The sequence below is a fragment of the Papio anubis genome, chromosome 1 (genome assembly GCF_008728515.1).
Source record: "Papio anubis isolate 15944 chromosome 1, Panubis1.0, whole genome shotgun sequence".
In the NCBI taxonomy this organism is placed as follows: Eukaryota; Metazoa; Chordata; class Mammalia; order Primates; family Cercopithecidae; genus Papio; species Papio anubis.
Genome location: NC_044976.1, coordinates 133,485,821 through 133,508,341, shown reverse-complemented (window position 1 = coordinate 133,508,341; position 22,521 = coordinate 133,485,821). Strand labels below are relative to the sequence as shown.

Below are 22,521 nucleotides of genomic sequence, written 5' to 3'. Positions count from 1 at the left end.
TCTGTCAACATCATCACGTTGGATTCTGTGTCTTCCATCCTGTCACATTCTGTCCCCTGATGTTCTTCATGTGTTTCTGACCCTCTCTGGGCCTGGGTGCCAGAGATTCCTATAAAGGCTGAGATGTGAGGAGGCCACAGGAGGGGCCGTGGCCATGTGCTGTAGAGCCTGTACTAAGAGAAGTCCCAGTCCACAGCCTGTGCTCAGCACACCCCCATGCAGCCTGTGCCTAGTTGGGTTCTGTGTCTTGTCTGTGCCATCCATGTCATTCCTATCTCTTCCATGTGCTCAGAGAATATGATTATATCTGTGTCTTTTGACCTCTTCAGCCCTGCCTTCCAAGTTCATAGAGGGTCTGAGGAATGAAGAGGCCACAGAAGGGGCCACGGCCATACTGTGGTGTGAGCTGAGCAAGGTGGCCCCGGTGGAGTGGAGGAAGGGGCATGACTGCCTCAGAGATGGGGACAGACACAGCCTGAAGCAGGATGGGTCCAGATGTGAGCTGCAGATCCGTGGCCTGACTGTGGTGGATGCCGGCGAGTACTCGTGTGTGTGTGGGCAGGAGAGGACCTCAGCCATACTCACTGTCAGAGGTAAAGATCGTGTGTAGCTATGTGGACCATGGCTTAGTGTCTCCACATCTCTGTGTCACCACCTTCTGCCTTCGAATGTGGCATGGTTCTGTGGCAACCCCATGGTTGTCTGTCCTCTAACTGGGGTCCTCTGGGCATCTCCCGCCTCCCTTCTTATCCAGGAGGTGTCCTCATGCTCATATCCTTTTGCTTGTGTGTTCTCTGTTCCTCTGGGGCCATTTGCCTCCTCCCCATGTGTACGTTTGTTTGCTCTTTCACATGTGGTCCTTTGATGGTTTGTGTGGCTCTTTGTGGGTGTCCATGTCTTGTCCACAGAGTCCTCCAGATGGTCTAATAATCTCAATGACTGCTTGGTCCTTCCCAGCCCTGCCTGCCAGATTCATAGAAGACGTGAAAAACCAGGAGGCTAGAGAAGGGGCCACAGCCGTGCTGCAGTGTGAGCTGAGCAAGGCGGATTCCGTGGAGTGGAGGAAGGGGTCTGAGACCCTGAGAGATGGGGACAGATACAGCCTGAGGCAGAGACCCGGGACCAGATGTGAGCTGCACAGATTAAGTGGCCTGTCGTGCTTGAACTGGGGAGTACTAGGTGTGTGTGTGTGGGCAGGAGAGGACCTCGGCCACGCTCACCATCAGGGGTAAAGACCATATATGGCCACCTGAGTGATTCCTGTCTCCTCCCGCCTAACCCATATGTTCTGTGCTCTCCCAATGCCTGTTGATGTCATTGCCTCAAGACAATGCCTCAAGTGACTCATTCAGTCACTCCCCTGTGTGATACATCCCACAAATGCACATGGAACCCACTTGGATGACTTAATCTAGGGCCTGGGAATATGGACTTCAAGAGTGAATAGGGCAGGGACCCAAAGGAGAGCTCCACAGACAGACGTCAGGGTCCAGGAGAACTGTCTGAGGCCACTGGCATCTTGCTGGGGCTTGCACATGTGTGCGGGCTCTGGGGACCCAGGCCTAGAGGTGAGGGCCTGTGATTCTGCTGATGGACATGCACAGTAGGGTTGGGGGCTCACTGAGGAGGTGGTCAGGCCAGGCTCCACTAAATCTGCTGAGAGTGTTTGAGTGGTTCTTGTGGTCATGCCAGGCTCCTGAAGGACTGCTGCCTTTGTCTGCTCGGCGGACACAGCAGAGCACTACATCTGGGTAACTTCACAGCAGATACTTATTTTCTCAGACTTCTGGAGTCTGAAATTCCAAGATCAAGGGGTCACTCAGTTGGTTTGTCCTTAGGCCTCTTTTCTTGGCTTGTAGATACTCTCTGGTCATATTGGATTGGGCCCACCCTAACAACCTCATTTTACCTTTCAAAGATCCTATTTCAGTACTGTGACATTGTGAAGTACTAGGAGTTAGGATTTCAACATACGGATTTGGGGAGGGGACTCAATTCAGACCATGACATTCTGCCCTCTGGCTTCCCACAATTAATTACCTTCTAACATGCAAAATACATTTACTCCTTCCTAACAGCCCGTAATCTTAACCCATTCCAGCATCAACTCAAAATCAGAATCTCATCTGAATGTCATCTAAGTCAAGCGTGAGGGAGGTGAAGTATGACATTCTGAGGCAAAATTCTTCTTCAGTTGTGAAGCATGAAACCAGACAAGTTTTGTGCTTCAAAAATTCAATGTGCAGGCATAGGATAGACGTTCCTGTTCAAAAGAGGGGAAGTTGGAAAGAAAAAGTGGGTCTTGGATCTTATGCAGGTCTGAACCTAGCAGAGCAAATTTCACTAGATTTTAAGGCTGGTGACTCAGTACAGTGGCTCACGTTTATAATCCTAGCACGTTGGGTGGCCGAGGCAGGAGAATTACTTGAGGCCAGGTATTCTAGACCAGTCTGGAAAATATAGCAAGACCCTTTTTCTAAAAAAAAAAAAAAAAAAAAACGTATTAGATGTGGTGGTGCACACCTGGGGTTCCAGTTACTGGGGAGGCTGAGGCATGAAGATCACTTGAGCCTGGGAGTTTGAGGCTGCAGTGAGCTATAATTGTACTGCACTCCAGCCTGGGTGACAGTGAGACCCCATCTCTACTTTTTTTCTAAAAGCCTGAAAAATAATTCTCTTTGACTTAATTCCAGTCCTCCATGCCAACCAGAGTGTTGTCCCCAATCTCTCAGACCTGGGTAATATCTTATGCACTCATCCTTGGGTAACAACCTCTTCCCCCTCTGTTCTGGGAAGAGGTGGTCCTGATCCCTGGACCTCTAGTGGCAGTGACAGCCCTGCTGATGCCTTTGGGGCCATTCTTTTATTTTGAAGGATAAGACATGTTTGCAGCCATATAGTGATAATAGCTCATCCTGGTGAATCCCGGAAGTCTGAGAGCCTTCCTTCATTTTATCCCACCTCAATCCAATTCACTCCAATCTGCTGGTATAAGATTATCAAAAACTGAGTTGGCCTCCCATGCAATTCATGGAGGTCCACACCATCAGACAAGAGGCTTTTCCAGATAACTGCATCTCTATTCCTGGCTTCTGTTGAGATGACTAATTGGATCCATAAATTGCACACCTGGTGCTTTAGCAAATGGTTGTCTAGCCACACCCTTGATGTTCTCTTCAGAACACAGTTTCTCATTTTTTACCATGTGGTTAGGCTGAAAAATTTCCAAAGCTTTAAGTATTGGTTCCTTTTTTATTTACAATTCCTTCTTCAATTTATTTCCCTCCTCTTGCACTTTACAATAAGCAGCAAAGAGAAAACAGGTTGCACCTTCAACACTTTACTTAGAAATTTCCTCAATTAAACATGCAAAATTTTATTGTTTCTTAGTCCTACCTTCTACACACAACAACACAATTTGGACAAGTTCTTTGCCATGTAATAACGAGGATCACCTTTCCTCCACTTTCCAATAACCTGTTCTTTATTTCCATCTAAGGTCTGACCAGAAACATTTTTAATGTCCATCTTTACATGAACAGGTTGTTCACAGCAATCTAGATTTCCACTTCCACATTTTTAGATAATTGTTACAATGGCACCCTACTCCTGGTACCAATATTTCTGTTAGATTTTTGACTAGAAGTCTGAGGTGAAGTGTTATTAGGTTGACTTCCTCTGAGGCTTCTCTCCTTGGCTTGTTGATGCAGTCTTCTGTTTTTTCGCGTGGTCACCCCTCAGTGTGTCTCTGTGTCCTAATATCCTCTTTTTATAAGGACACCAGTCATACTGGATTTGGGCACACCCTAACAACCTCATTTAACCTTAGTTACCATTTTAAAGGCCTTATCTTTAATACAGTCACACTCTGAGGTTCCAGAGGTTAGGTTTGAACATATGAATTTAGGGGGACACAATCAGACCGTAACAGGGGGTAACCAGGGTGGGGCTTGCTCCATTGTACTTTGTGAGCTGTCACTCTACCTAGAGTCAGGAAGCAAGAGAGGACAGCAGGTTGAAGGGTCAGAGGTGTGGTGTCGAAGCCATATCTGGAGTCTGTTGGGGGTTTTGGTGATTGAGCCAAGGCAATGTGTATCCAGTAAAGTCAGGACAGGAGCAGTGAGGTGGAGACAGCAGGTCCTTGTGTGGGCTGGTATGGTTGGCAGTGAGCCGAGGTATGCCCATGCATAAGTAGTGCTGGATGGAAGCCCTGCCTGGGATGGGTATCTCCTGTATGAGAATGGGGAAGCAGGTGTCAGGACAAGGAGGTGCCTCCTGTGAGACTGGAGAGAGAGAAGAGAGAGATGTGTCACATTATTGCATATGTGGAATTTGGAGGAGCCTGTCTTGCTTCCTAGAATGATAGGACATGGGTAGGACAAGATGTCCTTTGAGAATAGATCCAGGATGGAGCCCATCTCCCAGTCAATCTGCACCTCACAGGCAGAACACAGGAAGACCTCAGTCTCGCACAGTCTTTGGTCCACCTTATCCCATGTCCTCGAGATCTACTTCTGTTTCCTTCCTGGATAATCAGGTTGTGTCCCTCAGATCCTCCAGTGGATTTGATGGCTTCTGTCCATGTGACCCTTCCTAGCCCTGCCTGCACGATTCACTCAAGATCTGAAGACCAAGGAGGCCTCAGAAGGGGCCACAGCTACACTGCAGTGTGAGCTGAGCAAGGTGGCCCCTGTGGAATGGAAGAAGGGTCCTGAGACCCTCAGAGATGGGGGCAGATACAGCCTGAAGCAGGATGGGACAAAGTGTGAGCTGCAGATCCATGACCTGTCTGTGGCAGATGCTGGGGAATACTCGTGCATATGTGGACAAGAGAGGACCTCGGTCACGCTCACCATCAGGGGTAAAGTCCATGTGTCCAGATCTGCGTTCTGGTGTCCAGTTGTTCACTTCCTGCCGTCAATCTCTGCCCATTGCATGGTCTCCCCCAGACTGCCACACTCTTCACATCATGCCATGCTATCCCTTCCAGCTTCCTGGGCTGCTGAAGGAACCAGAAGAAGCTCATCTACATCCAGATTCCCACTCCTGTGATACTGTGGGCCCTGTCCTATTGGATTGTGTCTTTCTTTCATCTTGTCATGTCCTGTCTACCAGCGCTTTCCAAGGAGTTTAATGTTCTCTGTGCTTTCTGACTCTCTCTGGCCCTGCATGCCAGATTCATGTTATCTCTGAGACCTGAGGAGCCCACGAAGGGGCCATGACTGTGATGTTACCAGGCTGAACAGAGGGAATCTACAGCCTGTGCTTGGCATACCCTGCATGTGGTCTGTGTCCAGTTGGGGTTTGTGTCTTCTCTGTGCCATCCATGTCCTGTCTTTTTCATGTGCTCAGTGTAATTGTGTCCATGTCTTTCTGATCCCTCTACCAGCCCTGCCCGCCAAGTTCACAGAGTGTCTGAGGAATGAAGAGACCATGGAAGGGGCCACAGCCACACTGCAATGTGAGCTGAGCAAGGCAGCCCCTGTGGAGTGGAGGAAAGGCCTCGAGGCTCTCAGAGATGGGGACAAATATAGCCTGAGACAAGAAGGGGCTGTGTGTGAGCTGCAGATTCATAGCCTTGCTATGGCAGATACCGGGGTGTACTCCTGCGTGTGTGGGCAGGAGAGGACCTCAGCTACACTCACTGTCAGGGGTAAAGATCCTGTGTGGCCATGTGGGCTTGTGGCTTGGTGTGTATACCTCTCTGTGTCACCACCTTCTGCCTCCAAATGTGACACAGCTCCTGTGGAAACCCTGTGATTGTCTGTCCTCTAACTGGGACCCTCTAGGTTTCTCCTGCCTCCCCTTCTCATCAGGAGATGTCCTGCTCATGCATGTCCCTGTGTGTTCTCTGTGCCTCCTGGGCCATTTGCCTTCTCATTGTTTGTATATTGCTCATCTTGCTGTGGTCCTTTGGTGGCTTGTGCGGCTCGTTATTGGTGTCCATGTTCTGTCCAGAAAATCCTCCAGACAGTCTGATGATATCAGTGACTGTTTGGTACTTCTCAGCCCTGCCTGCCAGATTCATAGAGGATATGAGAAGTCAGAAGGCCACAGAAGGGACTACAGTCACACTGCAATGTAAGCTAAGAAAGGCGGCCCCCGTGGAGTGGAGAAAGGGGCCCAACACCCTCAGAGATGGGGACAGATACAGCCTGAAGCAGGATGGGACCAGGTGTCAGCTGCAGATTCATGGCCTGGTCGTAGCAGATGCTGGAGAATACTCGTGCATATGTGAGCAGGAGAGGACCTCGGCCACGCTCACTGTCAGGGGTAAAGACCACATGTGACCACCTGAATGACTTTTGTCTTCCCCAACTTAACCCACATGGTCTGTGCTCTCCCAGTGTCTCTCAATGTCGTTGATATTTTATTCAGTCACTCATCTGTGTGGTCCATCCGACAAATGCACACTGAGAACCCACTTGGATGACCTAATCTAGGGCCTGGGCATACAGACCCCAGGGGTCAGGACAGGGAGAGCAGCAGACAGGTGTCAGGGTCCAGGAGAGCTGTCTGGGTCCCCTGCCATCTTGCAAGGGCCTGTGGATGTCCACCAGCTCTTGGGCCCCAGGCACGGAGGTCAGGAAATGTGTCCTTTGACAGACATAGCAATGGCTTAGGCCAGGCTCCTCTTCAGTCTGGTGAGTGTTTTGATTGATCCTTGTGGTCATTCTAAGCTTCTAAAGGAGTATTGTCTTCATCTGCTCAGGCTAACGTAAATCACTGCAGACAGTGTGGCTCAAATAACAGAGATTTATTTTCTCAGAAGTGGGCTGAAATCTCAAGACCAAAGTGTCAGCTCCTCTCTTCTTGTAGATGGCTGTCTTCTCCCCGTGTCTTCATATGGTTGTCCCTCTGTGTGCATATGTGTGTCCTAATAACCTCTTTTTATAAGAGCACCAGTCATACTGGATTTGGAACCACCCTAACAACCTCATTTTACCTTTCAATGATTGTCTTTAAATACAGTGACATTCTGAAGTGTACTGGGGGTTAGGACTTCAACATATGCATTTTTTCTGAGGTGCAATTCAGACCATAACACTCCACCATGTGGATTGTCAAAATTCATGGCCTTTCTCACATGCGAAATATGTTTACTTCTTTCTAACAGTCCCAAATCTTAGCCCATTTCAGTATCAACTAGTCCAAATCACCTCTAAATATAATCTGAGTCAACTGTGAGGGAGACAAAGTGTGACTCATCCAGAGGCAAAATTTTTCTTCATCTGTGAGGCTGAGAAATCAGACAAGTTATTTGCTTTGAAGTCACAATGGTGGGACAGGCACAGGATGGACATTCTTAATCAGGGAAAAACTGGAAAGGAGAAATGGGTCATGGGTCCCAAGCAAGATGTAACCCTAGCAGGACAAATATCATTAGGTTTTAAGGCTTTGGATTAATGCCCTGTCCTCTGGACCCAATAGGATTGCAACTCTACCCCCTCAGCCCTGAGTGGAGGTGTCTGGCTCTCTGTAACTGAGGAGGAGACAGCCTTACTTCTGGAGCCTGTGCCCTCTACCCCCTGGTTATAGTGCCATTCCTGTCAACCCCTGAACCAATTTTGGGGTCATTATTCCTTTTTCTTGCGGAATATCATGTTTATATCCATGTAGCTCTATTGGCCCATCCTGTGGATTCTCAGAAGTCTGACATCCTTCATTCATTTTGTCCCATCTCTGTTCCAATCAATTCAAGCTAGCACAGCATTTCCTCTGGTATAAAGGTCTCAAAAACTGTGTCCCATGCGATCTATGTGGATCAAAGCCACCAGACAAGAGTTTTCCACAGATCTTTCCTTGATGATCTCATTTTTATTACTGACTTCTGCTGAGAAGGCTGAATGGATCCATCCACACACCTGATCTGTTTAGCAAATGGTTGTCCAGCATTGATATTCTCCCAGAATAATGCTTTCTCAATTTTTTTTTTTTTTTTTTTTGCAGTACGTATAGCCTGAAAATTTTTCTGTATCTTCAAGTTCTGGTTCCTTTTTGCTTAACAAATCCTTTTTGAATTTTATCTGTCTCCTCTCACATTTTCATATTAGACAGAAACCAGGCTATGGTTTCAATTCTTTGCTTAGAAACTTCCTCAGGTAAATATATCCAATTTTGTTGTTTGCAAGTCCTACCTTCCATAGAACACTAGAATAAAATTTGACCAGGTTTTTGGCCACTGTATAACAATGATAGTCTTTCTCCAGTTTTTAATAATATGTCTCCCATTGTCATCTGAGGCTTGACCAGAATCACTTTTAACACCCATGTTTTCACCAACAATTGCTGCCTGCAAACACTGTTTTTTGGCATGCGCCTGAAATATCTTTCAGCTACCTCCCATTACGAAGTTCTAAAGCCACGTCCACATTTATAGGTTTTGTTCCTTTGGCACCCCACTCCTGGTACCAAAGTCTGAATTTGTTTGCTTGGATTGCCATAAAGAAAGTATCATAGACTGGGTGGTATAAATAACAGAAATGTATTTCCTCACCATTCTGGAGACTAGATGGTTTGAGTTCCAGGTGTCAGTAGGGTTGGCTCCTTCTGAGGTCTCTCTCCTTGGCTTGTAGGCAGCCATTTTCTCTGTGTCTTCACTGGTCCTTCTGTGTTTGTGTCCTAATCTCCTTTTCTTATGAGGACAGCATTTATATTGGATTAGATGCCACCCTTGTGATCCCATTTAGCGTTAATCACCTCTTTAAAGGCCCTATCTCAAAAACAGTCATATTCTGATAGTGGAAGTTAGGACTTCAACGTTTTACTTCTGTAGAAACACAACCCATAGCAGGCTATGGCTATGTAATTGGGTTAGGCTCTGCTCTGCTAACTTGTGAGCCCCTTGCCTGGAGTCAGGAGGCAAGAGAGAATGGTAGATTGGAGCTTCAGAGGTGTGGTTCGAGGCCACATCTGGTGTCTTCATGATCTAGGTGATATGAATCAGGGTAATATGTGGGAATGTGGATTCATAGGGTCAGTCCAGGAGCATGTTAGATGGAGGTAGCAGGGCATTGTGTGGGCTGGGATGTTGTACAGTGAGCTGAGGTATATCTAAGCATGGGCAGTGCTGGATGGAAGGCCTGTCTGGTCAGGCTGTCTCTTGTGTGAGGGATGACAAGGGATCAGTGGATATTGGGACCTGAAGGTGCCTCCTATGTCATCATAGAGAGATGTCCATCACATTATTGCATATGTGGGTTGCAAGTTGGAGGAGCCTGTCTTGCTTCCCCATAATGAAAGTTCACAGGTAGGACAAGATGCCCTCTGAGAAGAGATCCAGAATGGAGCCCATCTCCCACCCAATCTGCACCTCACAGGCAGAATGTAGGAAGTCTTCACTGTCAAATGCACTTTGGTCCACCTCATCCCCAGTCCCTCCAGCCTTCCTGCTTCTGTTTTCTTCCTGGATGTTCAGGTGTGTCCCTCAGATCCTCCCGAGGGCTTGATGGCTTCTGTCCATGTGACCCTTCGTACCCCTGCCTGCCCAATTCACACAAGATCTGAAGACCAAGGAGGCCTCAGAAGGGGCCACAGCCACACCACAGTGTGAGCTGAGCAAGGTGGTCCCTGTGGAATGGAAGGAGGGACCTGAGACCCTCAGAGATGGGGACTGTGTTCTCTGTTCCTCCTGGGCCATGTGCTTTATCACCCTCTGTACATTCATTTGCTCATTCTGCCATGGTCCTGTGGTGGTTTGTGTGCCTCCTTGTGTGTGTCTGTGTCCTGTCCACAGAATCGTCTAGTTATTCTGATGATCTCAGTGACTGCTTGGTCCTTCCCAGCCCTCCCGGCCAGATTCATAGAAGATGTGAGAAATCACGAAGCCACAGAAGGGGCCACGGCTGTGCTGCAGTGTGAGCTGAGCAAGGTGGCCCCTGTGGAGTGGCGGAAGGGGTCTGAGACCCTTAGAGATGGGGACAGATACAGTCTGAGGCAGGACGGAACGAGGTGTGAGCTGCAGATTCGTGGCCTGGCTGTGGAGGATACTGGAGAGTATTTGTGTGTATGCGGGCAGGAGAGGACCTCAGCTACACTCACCGTCAGGGGTAAAGATCCCGTGTGGTCACATGGACTTGCGGCTTGGGATCTATGTGTCTCTGTGTCACCACTTTCTACTTCCAAATGTGGCATCCCTGTGGGAACCCTGAAGTTGTCTGTCCTCTAACTGGGGTCCTCTGGGCATCTCCTGCCTCCCCTTCTCTTCATCAGGAGATGTCCTCCTGTTCATCCCCATCCCTGCATGTTCTCTGTTCCTCTTGGGCCAGGTGCTTTCTCGCCTTCCGTACATTCATTTGCTCATTCTGCCATGGTCCTTTGGTGGTTTGTGTGGCTCCTTGTGTGTGTCTGTGTCCTGTCCACAGAGTTGTCCAGATAGTCTGATGATCTCAGTGACTGCTTGGTCCTTCCCAGCCCTGCCAGCCAGATTCATAGACAACATGACAAACCAGGAGGCCAGAGAAGGGACCACAGCCACACTGCAGTGTGAACTGAACAAGGCGGCCCCTGTGGAGTGGAGGAAGGGACCTGAAACCCTCCGAGATGGGGACAGACACAGCCTGAGGCAGGACGGGACCAGGTGTGAGCTACAGATTCGTGGCCTGGCTGTGGCAGATGCCGGGGAGTACTCGTGCATTTGTGGGCAGGAGAGGACCTCAGCCATACTCACCATCAGGGGTAAAGATCACATGTGGCCAAGCAAAGCCATGTTCTAGTGTGCCAGTACTGATTTCATGCCCTCCGTCTCCTCTCATTCCGTGTCGTTTCCCTGTGTCCATGTCATCCTGTTCCCATAATTCCACAGAATCCCTTCCAGCCTCCTGGGCTGTGGCAGAAACCAGGAGAAAACAGCATCTCTAGCCAGCTCCCACCTGTGTACCAGCATGGGTTCAGTCATGTTGCCCTGTTGGGCTCTATGTCTTGTCCTCCATTCTCTCATATTTTGTCCACCAAAGTGCTCCAGATGATCTGATTTTCATGTGTGATTGACCCTCTCCAGCTCTGTATGTGCCAGATTCATACAAAGACCTAGGCGTGAGGAGGCCACAGAAGGGGCCATGGTCATGTGCTGTACAGCCTGGACTGAGGGAAGCCACAGTGCACAGCCTGTGCTCAGTACATCCCGATGTGGCTCATGTCCATTTGGGTTCTGTGTCTTTTCTGTCATCCGTGTCCTGTCTCTTCTGTGGGCTCAGAGGCATGATTGTGTCCTTATCTTCTGACCTCCCCAGCCTTGCCTGCCAAGTTCACAAAGGGTCTGAAGAATGAAGAGGCCACAGAAGGGGCCACAGCTATGCTGCAATGTGAGCTGAGCAAGGCGGCCCCTGTTGAGTGGAGGAAGGGACCTGAAACCCTCAGAGATGGGGACAGATATAGCCTGAGGCAGGACGGGACCAGATGTGAGCTGCAGATTCATGGCCTGTCCGTGGCAGACACTGGGGAGTACTCATGTGTATGTGGGCAGGAGAAGACGTCAGCCACTCTCATTGTCAAGGGTAATGACCACATGTGGCCACATGGACTGATGTGGGTGTGTGTCTTTCCTCCATGTGCAGTCACAGGGACAGCACACCTTCTCCTTGTGGATGCTCCTTTCCTCTTCCTCTTGCTGTTTCCTCTGTCCCCTCTGCTCATGGGTTCCAATGTTATCCTGTGCCCTGGTATCTATACTGAGCTTCAGCCATGTGACCTTGTGTACCAGTCATGGTTGTAGGGAAGGAATTCCCACCTTGTCTCTCTCCCCCTGCCTCCCATCACTACCTAATCAATCCAACTTTCTGCCATCCTTCATTTGAGACCTGAAGTCTTTTAGCCACAGGGTCTCATGTCCTTCTCGGAGGGAGGCCTTTGGTGCCCAGGAAAGGGAGGCAGGACCTAGAGCCCTGGGCCCTGCAGGCTGGCCCTGGTTCTCAGTGTAGCCTTGTGGGGCAAACAGCCCCCATAACACCTGAGGGTCTAAGGGAACCCGGTCCCTGCCCTGGAGTCTGGGGGACATGGCCCTCTCCTGGGGTCTGGAAGACATGGCCTCACTCTGGAGTCTGAATACACATTCCTGCCCTGGGATTTGGGTGCCCACGGAGGGGAGGTGGAACCTATAGCCCTGGGCCCTGGCCTTGCCCTGGGATCTGGGGGACTCAGCTCTGCCCTTGGGTATGGGGTACAGGGCCTCACCTTGGGTTCTGAAGTACACATCTTTGCCCTGGGCTCTGGAGGGTGTGGCTCTGCGGGGGTTGGGAGTGGGGTCCTGGGTGAGAGGACAGCCTCCTAAGCCCTGGGTAGATCTAGCCCCTCCCTGCTTTCCCACCACACTGCCTTCTCGCTCCTGAATCACAGACTGGTGGTACCATCTGAGGCAGCACCGCCTGTGGAGCCAGGCCAGGGAGCTGGGAGGAGCCCAGGTCCTCATCTGCCGGCCTGGAGAGCGATGCCTGGTGTAGATCTGGAGCTGACCCTGCCCCTTGCCCCTTGCAGCCCCACAGCCAGTGTTCCGGGAGCCGCTGCAGAGTCTGCAGGCAGAGGAGGGCTCCACAGCCACCCTGCAGTGTGAGCTGTCTGAGCCCACTGCTACAGTGGTCTGGAGCAAGGGTGGCCTGCAGCTGCGGGCCAATGGGCGCCGGGAGCCACGGCTTCAGGGCTGCACTGCGGAGCTGGTGTTACGGGGCCTACGACGTGAAGACACTGGAGAATACACTTGCACCTGTGGCTCCCAGGCCACCAGCGCCACCCTCACTGTCACAGGTGGGAACCCAGGCTGGCCTGGCCCAGGATATAGCACAGTTCCAGTGCTTTGGGCCTGCCTCCTTCCTGGTAGCTGCTCTGGTGCGGTTCCCCCTCCCCACTTTGCCCTGTATCACACTTGTTCATTCCCCCTTATAGCTCCTCAGGGACCTGCCCTCACGCCCTGCTCCCTTCCCTGCAGCTGCCCCTGTGCGGTTCCTCCAAGAGCTGCAGCCCCAGGAGGTGGATGAGGGAGGCACAGCACACTTACGCTGTGAGCTGAGCCGGGCGGGTGCAAGCGTGGAGTGGCGCAAGGGCTCCCTGGAGCTCTTCCCTTGTGCCAAGTACCAGATGGTGCAGGATGGTGCAGCTGCGGAGCTGCTGGTACACGGAGTGGAGCAGGAGGATGCGGGTGACTACACGTGCGACACGGGCCACACACACAGCATGGCCAGCCTCTCTGTCCGTGGTGAGCTGCTCACCAACCCCTGCCTCCCACAGCCCCTCACCCTTGGTCACAGGCAAGAAGTGTTAAGCATCCCTTCCTGCATCCCCCGCAGTCCCCAGGCCCAAGTTCGAGACCCGGCTGCAGAGCCTGGAGCAGGAGACAGGTGACATAGCCCGGCTGTGCTGTCAGCTGAGCGATGCAGAGTCGGGGGCCACGGTGCAATGGCTCAAGGAGGGTGTGGAGCTGCATGCGGGCCCCAAGTACGAAATGCGGAGCCAGGGGGCCATGCGGGAGCTGCTGATCCACCAACTGGAGGCCAAGGACACGGGCGAGTATGCCTGCGTGACAGGTGGCCAGAAAACCACTGCCTCCCTCAGGGTCACAGGTGAGTGGTGGGGCCTCCCAGAGGAGAGGGTGAGCCCTTCCCTGCCATCCCACCCACTTATGGTTGCCTTCTGGGTGCACCTGAGTCCCCTGCTCTCACGCTGTCTTCCTCCTCACCCTCGCACCTCCCAGTGTCCCTGTCAGGGCTCTCCGAGAGAACCTGGGTAGCAAGGAAACAGGCTGCAGCCCCTCAAGCCCACCCCTGAGGCCGGTGCGAGGGTGCACTGCTGAGCCCCCACCTATTTCTCCTACAAGCCTTGCCTCCCTGCTGTGCTAGCCAGGATGGGGCTGGCTGCGTTGTGGGAGTTGACAGGCAGTTGGGTGTCCCACGACCCCTTCCCATTCCTCAGACACAACTGCCCTCTTGGCCCACACTTCCAGCCCAGGTTCTGTCCCCAAAGAGCTCAGTGTCATGGCAGGATCTGTGCTTGTGAGCACATCAGGAAACAAAAGCCATGTGGGACAGATGGGCCATGGCAGAAGAGTGTGAGGGTGCCCAGGAAGACTTCCTGGAGGAGTGGGCATGGGAGCTTGGCCTAGGCTCTTTTACCTGGCTGGTAAAGGGAACCATCTCGCCCCACCCCTCAGAGCCTGAGGTGACCATTGTGCGGGGGCTGGTTGATGCAGAGGTGCTGGCCAATGAGGATGTTGAGTTCAGCTGCGAGGTGTCCAGGGCTGGAGCCACAGGCATGCAGTGGTGCCTACAAGGCCTGCCACTGCAAAGCAATGAGGTGACAGAAGTGACTGTGCAGGATGGCTGCATCCACACACTGCGACTGAAGGGTGTGACACCTGAGGATGCTGGCACTGTCTCCTTCCATTTGGGCAACTGTGCTTCCTCCGCCCAGCTCACCATCAGAGGTAGCCACAGGCAGGCCCCACCAGTGACTGCACGGGGTTAGAATGTCTGGGCCCTGCTGGGTATGGAGCCAGACAGCAAAGGTTCCTGCCTTTGGAGGCTGGGGCCTGGCAGGGAGGTGGACCTGTGAGCTGGCATTTCAGGGTGGCCCCAGGATGTCAGAGGAGAGTAGGCTGAGTCAGGCTAGTGAGGCAGGTGGTTGTGAGCTTCCAGTAGGCTGACACAGTGTTGGAGTTTGGGTCTTGGCCCTCGTGGCGGGGCCACTGCAAACCATAGCCCACTCCCAGCCCTCAGTCATCTGCACCATCTCCTCTAGTTCTCACGCTAGTCCCATTTATCCACCCGTCATCCATCCTTTCATTCATCCATTTACCATTCACCCATTCATCCACCCATTCACTATCCATCCATCCATCATCCATCCATTATCCATCGATCCATCCACAATCCATCTATTTATCCATTGATCAGCCATCCATCCATCCACCCATTATCCATCCATTCATTCCTCCATTGATCCATTCACCCATCCACTGTCCATTAGAGCAGACTCTGCCTGCAACTGGAGTGGGGAGCAGAGAACAGGCCCCCATGTGCATGTCTTTGTGCGTGGGGGAGGATACCCAGGGATGGACTCCCAGGACGATGAGACTGTGCTGATTGAGGGGGCACCTCAGACGCTGAGGCTGACACCCATGCCTCCCCTGTGTCCAGCTCCTGAGGTGACCATCCTGGAGCCCCTGCAGGACGTGCAGCTCAGTGAGGGCCAGGATGCCAGCTTCCAGTGCCGGCTATCCAGAGCTTCAGGCCAGGAAGCCTGCTGGGCTTTAGGAGGGGTGCCCCTGCAGGACAACGAGATGAATGACATCACTGTGGAGCAGGGCACACTCCACCTGCTTACCCTGCACAAGGTGAGGCCTCTGGGACCTGAGTGTACCAGGACAGGAATGCTTCCAACTCCATTCAGGAAGGTCTTCCACCAGGGGGTTGTGTTGGGGAAGTGATGACCTCCTGTCACTGAGGTCTGGCAAGCTGGCTGGGCTCCTCCTGGTCGGGATGGGGGCTCTCAGGGCCAAGCATGTCTCTCCCTGCTTCCTAGGTGACCCTTGAAGATGCTGGAACTGTCAGTTTCCACGTGGGCACGTGTAGCTCTGAGGCCCAGCTGAAAGTCACAGGTGGGCAGCCCCTTTCCACACCGGTCACTCTGCCTGCAGATGCCCAGCTTCCTGGGCACCAGAACGTCCCACCCATTGGCAGCTGTCAGCGGGCAGGGGGCAGAAACCCAAGACTTCCTACAGTGATCTTGTCTTGGGGCTGGCAATTTTCCAACCCCTGGCCACTGAAGCCAAGGACCAGAGAGGTCACTGGCGAGTAGGCTGGTGAAGGTAGTCTTGAGAAATTCCAGGGTGTGTGTGGGGTCCCTGTCCAGGATTAATGCCACCTGCGGGAGGGAGATGGGGGGCCCAGCTGCCATAGACTTGGGCCCTAAGGTGGAGGCAGGACCTTCCTGACTTCCATCCTCCAAAAGCCTACTCCTATGCTACGGATGCATGCACATGCCAGTGCATCTATGTTTACACACATCTGCATGCCTGACAGGCTCAAAGGTGCAGATGCAAAAGCATGCCTATGACAAGTGTATGGATTTGGGCAAGCACGCAAACAAGATTTTAGGAGCCTTCAGCCTGGGTCATACTTTGCACCCAGAGCTGGTCATCCCTGAGTGCTTGTCCTTGAGTGTTCTTCCCCTACTGTCCTGCCTTTAGGTCTCAAATGTGTCCCATCTGTGTACTCATCATCCATCTGTTCATCCATTTATCCATTTACCTATCCACCTTCCATCCATCTGCTATCCACCATCCATCCATCATCTGGCCATTCATCTATCATCCATCCTTCTATCATCTGTCCATCAGTCCATTCATAATCCATCCAGTCATCCATACAGCTACCATCCATCCATTCACCATCCACCAGCCATCCATTCACCATCCACCCATCCACCATCCATCCATTTACTATTCATCTATCCATCCCGCTGTTCCTCCATTCATCCATCCATCTGCCCATTCACCATCCATACATCATTTATACATCCTCCATTCGTCTATTCGTTATCCATTCACACACCCACCATCCATCCACCCACCCACTGATCCATCTGCTATCCGTCCATTTACTATCCATCTATCCATCCACTATCCATTCACCCATCCTTCCATTCATCTACCATCCACCCATCCATCCATCTATTCACCTGTCTACCATCCATCTACCCTTCCCCCATCCACTCATGTATTCATCACTCACTCATCCACTATTCAGCTATCTTTCCATTCATCCACCATCTATCCACCATCCATCATACATTCACAATCCACCTGCTATCCATTCATTCACCATAGAATATACTCTCTAAGCTCCTACCCTTTAGCAAGTCCTGAACCTCATGATGGGCCAGATGCAGTCTGCCTTCAGGGGATCCCCAATCTGTTGGAGGAGTTGGACATGGAGATAGTGTGTCCTTCATCCTAGGTACCACCTCCCACTCCCAAGTCTTTAAAAGGAGACAGATGCAGTCAGTTCTGTCACTTGTGGGTTTGGGAAAGGTTCCAGATGCCAGTGCCCTCAAGTTGAATGGTGAAGACAGGAAGTTTCCCAGGTGTCCTGAGCAGGGGCAGGATAGCAGGGGCCTGGTATGTTCATCAGAGTGGGCAACTGTATGGAGCAGCATGGAGCTGGGCTGTGCTTTGGCCCCTCTCTAGGTGAGGTATTCTCAGCCTGGGTGAGCTGACTCACATACAGACATCTGGCTGTGACCTTGTGGTGAGGGCCCTGGCACAGGTGTGTAAATGGGTGCCCATCTCAGACCTAGGTAGGTTTTAGGTGGTATGGTGGAAGAACTTGGGAACTTGCTGGAGACAAGAATGAAGAGTTGGTGGGGCAAGATGAGGAGGTGGTCAGATGTGCACTTGGGGAAGACAGTCAAGGGAAGACCAGGAGCTGGTGGTGGGGTGTCAGTGGTACACATGAGGAAGAGCATGGAGAGGCTTCCAGCGGAGGGCCTGCTTGGGTGGGCACAGGGGCTGATTTGCCTGGTGTTGTCCTAATGGGTGGCTGGTATCTCTGTAAGTTCTCCCCACCGACACTTCCTCACCCCATGGGATGGAAGTGTATTGTCTGGGCTTTGCCAACTGCAGTTTCTCTCTCTTTGTGAGGAGGCTCACAGGATGGTCTCGGGAAGTTACTCAGGGGCAAGCAAGGATGGAGGGCGGCATCTCCGTTGCACGATTCCAGGCAGCAGGTGGTGGAATAAGCCTTTGGTTCTGTCTTCCTCCCTTGCCTGTGTGGTGTGGGGTTCAACTGTGTGGGCAGCAGTAGCCTGGGCAAGTTCTATCTGACATGACCACACTGAGTTTCCATCTGAGAGGTGGATGGGAGGGAGGAGGAGAGTGTGGAAGGCACAGGGCAGGCAGTGACCACAAACATGTCTGGGCAGCTCCTTGAGTTTGGGCCCTGCTGTGTGACCAGGCAGGGAGCAGTTGCCACTCCACATAAGGGCCCTGGAATTCTGGGCTGAAGGGGCCTTGGAGGACATCTGGACAAAATGCCCTCTTGGGATGGGAGAAGCATCTGCTTCCACACCCCCAGGGACAGGGAACTCACTTTCTGAGGCCAACTCCCATCTGCTCACAGTAGGAGGCCCTGTGGCTTCTCCTATCCAACCCACATTGGGTCAGATAAGGCACCAAATGCCAGAAAGAACCCCAGCCATGGGGCTTGGAGCTTGTCCATTCTGCCTTCTGAGAAGGGCATGTGTGCCTGTCATCAGCCTCCTGTGGGTGAAACCAGGCATGTTCTGAAGGGGTGTGTGGGGGTGCGGGTCTATGAGCTGAGGCTGAGCCACTCCACGGGCTCACTGTGGGTGGCCTCTGTGTCTCCCTTTGTGATCAGGGTGGGCCAGCTTGCCTGGGTGGATTTCTATTCCATAACCCTAGGTCACCCTCCTGGTCTGGGTGATGCCTGCTCTGGCAGACCCCAGGGTGGCCCCAGTACCAGTTACTAGCCCCAAGGCTATTCTAGCAAGTCCCACTTTTGGTGGGGGTGAGGGGACAGGGTCTCCTATTGCCCAGGCTGGAATGCAGTGATGTGAACATAGCTTAGTGTAGCCTCAACCCCCCTGGGCCCAAGCGATCCTCCCACCTCAACTTGGTGAGTAGCTGGGATTACAGGCACATGCCTCCATGGGGTCTCACTATGTTTCCCAGGCTAGTCTTGAACTCCTGGGCTCAAACAGTCCTCCCACCTTGACCTCCCAAAGTGCTGGGATTACAGACATGAGCCACTGTGCCTGGCCAAGTCCTACTTCTGACACCAATTCTACAGAACAACACACTTACTGTTTTTCTCCTATTATACTCTCATAGCACAGAACACTCTGTGACCAGATGTGCGGGGGCCATACACCAAGCGATTCTCTAGCAGACAGCAACTGGCTGTCTACACTTCAATTCTGATACTTTCTACTTGGAGTGAGAGTCAGATTTCATAGATTAAGGGCTCAGTCCCACAAGACTGCCCCACTTCAGATGCCAGTGGGAAGTCCCACGCCACCCACACTTCTGACTGAACAGCTATGAAATGGGGTTCCCACTTCTCCTCCTTGAGTTTGATTAACTTGCTAAGACAGCTCCTAGAATTCATAGAAACACTTGTATTGAGCAGCTATTATAAAGGATACAGCTCAGGAATAGCCATGTGGAAAAGATTTAAAGGGCAAAGGATGGGGGTGGGGGTGGGCATAGACCTTCCATGCCTTTTCTGGGTGTGCCATGCTCCTAGCACCTACATATCTTCATCAACCTGGGAACTCATCAAATCTCATTCAAGAGCTTTTATAGAGCATAATCTCTGTTCCCCTCTCCCCTTCCTAGAGGTGGGAGGGTAGGAAAGTTCCAACCCTCTAAACACTTGGCCTTTCTAGAGGTCCATTCTGATGTTGTCCAGGACCCCTACCTGAGCCACATCATTAGCATAAACTCAGGTGTAGTCAAAGGAGTACATTATGAACACTCAGGAACTTCTGAGGGCTTTAGGAGCAGAGACACAATCTATTCTTGTGCCACACCCCCACACCAGTGAACCCTAAAGTGGCCCAGTCCTGTGGATTCCAGGGTGTCCCAGCCTCGCCCTCCTTCTTACCCTCTTGTGCAGAGGCAGCGCCATGCCTGGTACGTGGCTTGCAGAATGTGGATGTCTTCGCAGGGGAGGTGGCCACGTTCTCCTGTGAGGTGTCTCACGCGGGTGGGCCGGAGGCCCGCTGGTGGCTGGATGGGACCCTGCTACAGGATGGCCCCCAGAGTGCCATCACTGTGCGAGACGGGATCTTTCACTCCCTCACGCTCTCAGGCCTGGGGGTGGCCGACTCTGGCACTGTCACCTTCCGCGCAGGGCCTCTGGTCTCCACGGCCAAGTTGTTGATGAAAGGTATTGGCCGATGGCAACCCCTGCCATGCTGGCACTTTTGTATGCTTCCTGCGGGCTCCTGGGATTAGGGATTGGCCCCCAGGGCCACAGAGTAGGCACCACTCTATGCATGCTGTCTGCCTACAGTGGCACAGGTGGGTATGGAGGGTGGATGAGAAGTCTGGGCTTAGGGAGTGGTGTAGCTGGACACCAACCCATGCCCTACTGGCTATCACCTTGCTGGCCGCAAGTGCCCAGCCATGAAACCCAGTCCCTTGTGTAGCCAAAAGCAGCCCCTGCTGAGTCTACCCCTGCTGTCACCTGCTTCCTCCGCTGTGGGCTTAGGCTAGGTTTATGCCCTTCTGGGAAAGAGCTGGCCATATGGGAGTCCCCTCCCAGTGACTTACATGGTGGCTTTGCCCCCTGTACACCCTCAAAGAAAATGTGGAAGGTTCACCTGAGTCCCGGGGCACACAGCCATTTGTGGAGCAGGATTTGTACAGTAGAGATGGGACAGAGACCCCAAGAAAGATGGCAGAGTCCTTGCAGAAGGGGCAAGCTGGGCTGGGGCTCTGGCTCCTGAGCCAGGGCCAGAGGGCATGGGGTGGGGGGACTTTGGAGGGTTTGTGTCCCTGTTGGGGCAGTGTGCCCAGGGCCAGAGGGAGGTAGAGGCAAAGGGGACCAGGAGGGGCTCCCCTGGAAAGATACCAAGCCCGACAGTGCTGTCTCCCATGGGTGGGGGTGAGGTGTGTCTGCGGTGGATAGCCCTGGGCTGTCGTGGTGGGCCCCCTTCCCTGGTCACTGCTCTGCCATTTCCTGCCACAGCTCTGCGCTTGCTGCCGCTGAAGCCTCTAATGCTGACAGCAGAGGGTGGGGATGGCTGCGGTGGCTCAGCTCCAGGGGCTGATGTGTGTCCGGCATGTTGGCCGACAGATCCCGTGGTGGAGGTGGTCAGTGCCATGCAGGATTTGGCCGTGGAGGAGGGTGGCTCGGCCGAGCTCCTCTGCCAGTACTCACGGCCTGTGCAGGCCACATGGAAGATGGACGAGCGGGAGGTGCGCACGGATGGGCACCGTGTCATCATAGAGCAGGACTGGAACGTGGCCAGGCTGACCTTCAGGCCGGCCTTGCCCTGTGACAGTGGCATCTATTCTTGTGAGGCTGCGGGCACCCGCGTAGTGGCCCTGCTGCAAGTGCAAGGTGAGGCCGCCTGGTGGGCAGCCCCAGGCCCGGGGCAGCTTTGGCACAGTTTTGGCTGTGCAGTGATAGTGGAATGGCAGGCAGTGTCTGGTGGCTCTGGGACACAGGTGGCTCGGACAGGTGGAAACAGGCCACATAGGTGGCAAACTCGCTACACCAGGAGCTGAGCTGTGGGTAGGCGGGGCATGCACAGCTGCTGAACTTGTGGCTTCCATGAAGAATGTGTGGCCAAATTCGAGACTCCTACATGTGAACCCACAAGAGAATTAGAAAGGGAGGGGAGAGCGGAGGAGGGCAGTGGATTAGGGAGGAGGTCTCTGGTTGTTGTGAGTCTGAGCATGGCATCCTAGGGGCCAGGCAGCAGGTCTAGTAGCTCTGTTTGGGGGTGCAGAGAAAGGGGGCTGTTTCCAGACACTGAAGCTGCAGTGGGGCCATGGCAGGTAAAGCATGGCTCTGAGCCCCATGGCTGTGTTTAAGCCCAGTTGTGCAGTTGGCGAGTTTCTAGTCTCGTGAACACCTGTGAGGTTTCTCACCTGTGAGGTCAGGAACCCAGTGCCAAAGTGGGCAGGGCATGGTGTGGCGGCGGGGGGGGGGGGGGGGCTGGGTGACTACAGAGGCAGGCACGGTGGCTCCACCCTGGACACTGAGTGCCCCCCTCCACATAGCTTCTGGGGAGGGGGCATTTTGTTTGACTTTTTGTAGTTTTCAGGACACTCCCAAGGGACGTGGGGATCCTGGAAGCGCAGGCATGGTCTGAGCCTCCCTCTCCCCGCAGCCAAGAACACAGTGGTGCGGGGGCTGGAGAACGTGGAGGCGCTGGAGGGCGGCGAGGCGCTGTTCGAGTGCCAGCTGTCCCAGCCTGAGGTGGCTGCCCACACCTGGCTGCTGGACGACGAACCTGTGCGCACCTCGGAGAACGCCGAGGTGGTCTACTTTGAGAACGGCCTGCGCCACCTGCTGCTGCTCAAAAACTTGCGGCCTCAAGACAGCTGCCGGGTGACCTTCCTGGCTGGGGATATGGTGACGTCCGCGTTCCTCACGGTCCGAGGTGACTGCGCTGTGCCGGTGCGGGGCGGGGCCAGATCCCACTAGAGGCTGCGGGGGGCGGATGGCAGAGGGGGCGGGGCTGGGGGCTGCAGCTGCAAAGGGGACATCAGTCTCCAAGACCCTCCTGCAGGAGGCTGGGCCACCCGCGCTGCAAAGGCGCTGAGGCGCTGAGGCCCTGGTGCTGCTGGCAGAGCCGGGGAAGGGAGCGGCACAAAGCGCAGGGTTTGCCAGGGGCCGGCCCCTCCCACCTGAGGCTGGGAGCCACCCGCTCTGCAGTGGGTGGAAGCCCTAGGCCCGAGGCTCAGGAGGGGTGCACGGTGTGTTCGCCGTGCGCCGAGACCAGAGGCTCTCCGGAGCCAGGAGGGGGACGTGTTGGTCTCTGGGACCCACAGGAGGCTGG

The 22,521-nt window shown here is 53.2% G+C and overlaps 1 protein-coding gene across 7 annotated transcripts in view; it reads left to right on the top strand.

Annotated features, from left to right (window-relative positions):
* OBSCN (obscurin, cytoskeletal calmodulin and titin-interacting RhoGEF) overlaps nt 1-22,521 on the top strand; it is a 168,874-nt gene that overhangs the window by 87,180 nt on the left and 59,173 nt on the right. For 2 of the 7 annotated variants that reach the window (XM_031655013.1, XM_031655006.1), the window contains 14 exons: nt 330-593; nt 6,010-6,273; nt 9,786-10,049; nt 10,414-10,677; nt 11,232-11,495; nt 12,472-12,738; nt 12,920-13,186; nt 13,278-13,550; nt 14,138-14,410; nt 15,123-15,319; nt 15,508-15,583; nt 19,623-19,895; nt 20,808-21,074; nt 21,850-22,122. In XM_031655013.1, the coding sequence (XP_031510873.1) occupies nt 330-593; nt 6,010-6,273; nt 9,786-10,049; nt 10,414-10,677; nt 11,232-11,495; nt 12,472-12,738; nt 12,920-13,186; nt 13,278-13,550; nt 14,138-14,410; nt 15,123-15,319; nt 15,508-15,583; nt 19,623-19,895; nt 20,808-21,074; nt 21,850-22,122 (3,486 nt within the window). The remainder of the gene's footprint in view (nt 1-329; nt 594-6,009; nt 6,274-9,785; nt 10,050-10,413; nt 10,678-11,231; nt 11,496-12,471; nt 12,739-12,919; nt 13,187-13,277; nt 13,551-14,137; nt 14,411-15,122; nt 15,320-15,507; nt 15,584-19,622; nt 19,896-20,807; nt 21,075-21,849; nt 22,123-22,521) is intronic. The other 5 variants (XM_031655011.1, XM_031655014.1, XM_031655022.1 and 2 more) reach the window with 5 other exon arrangements.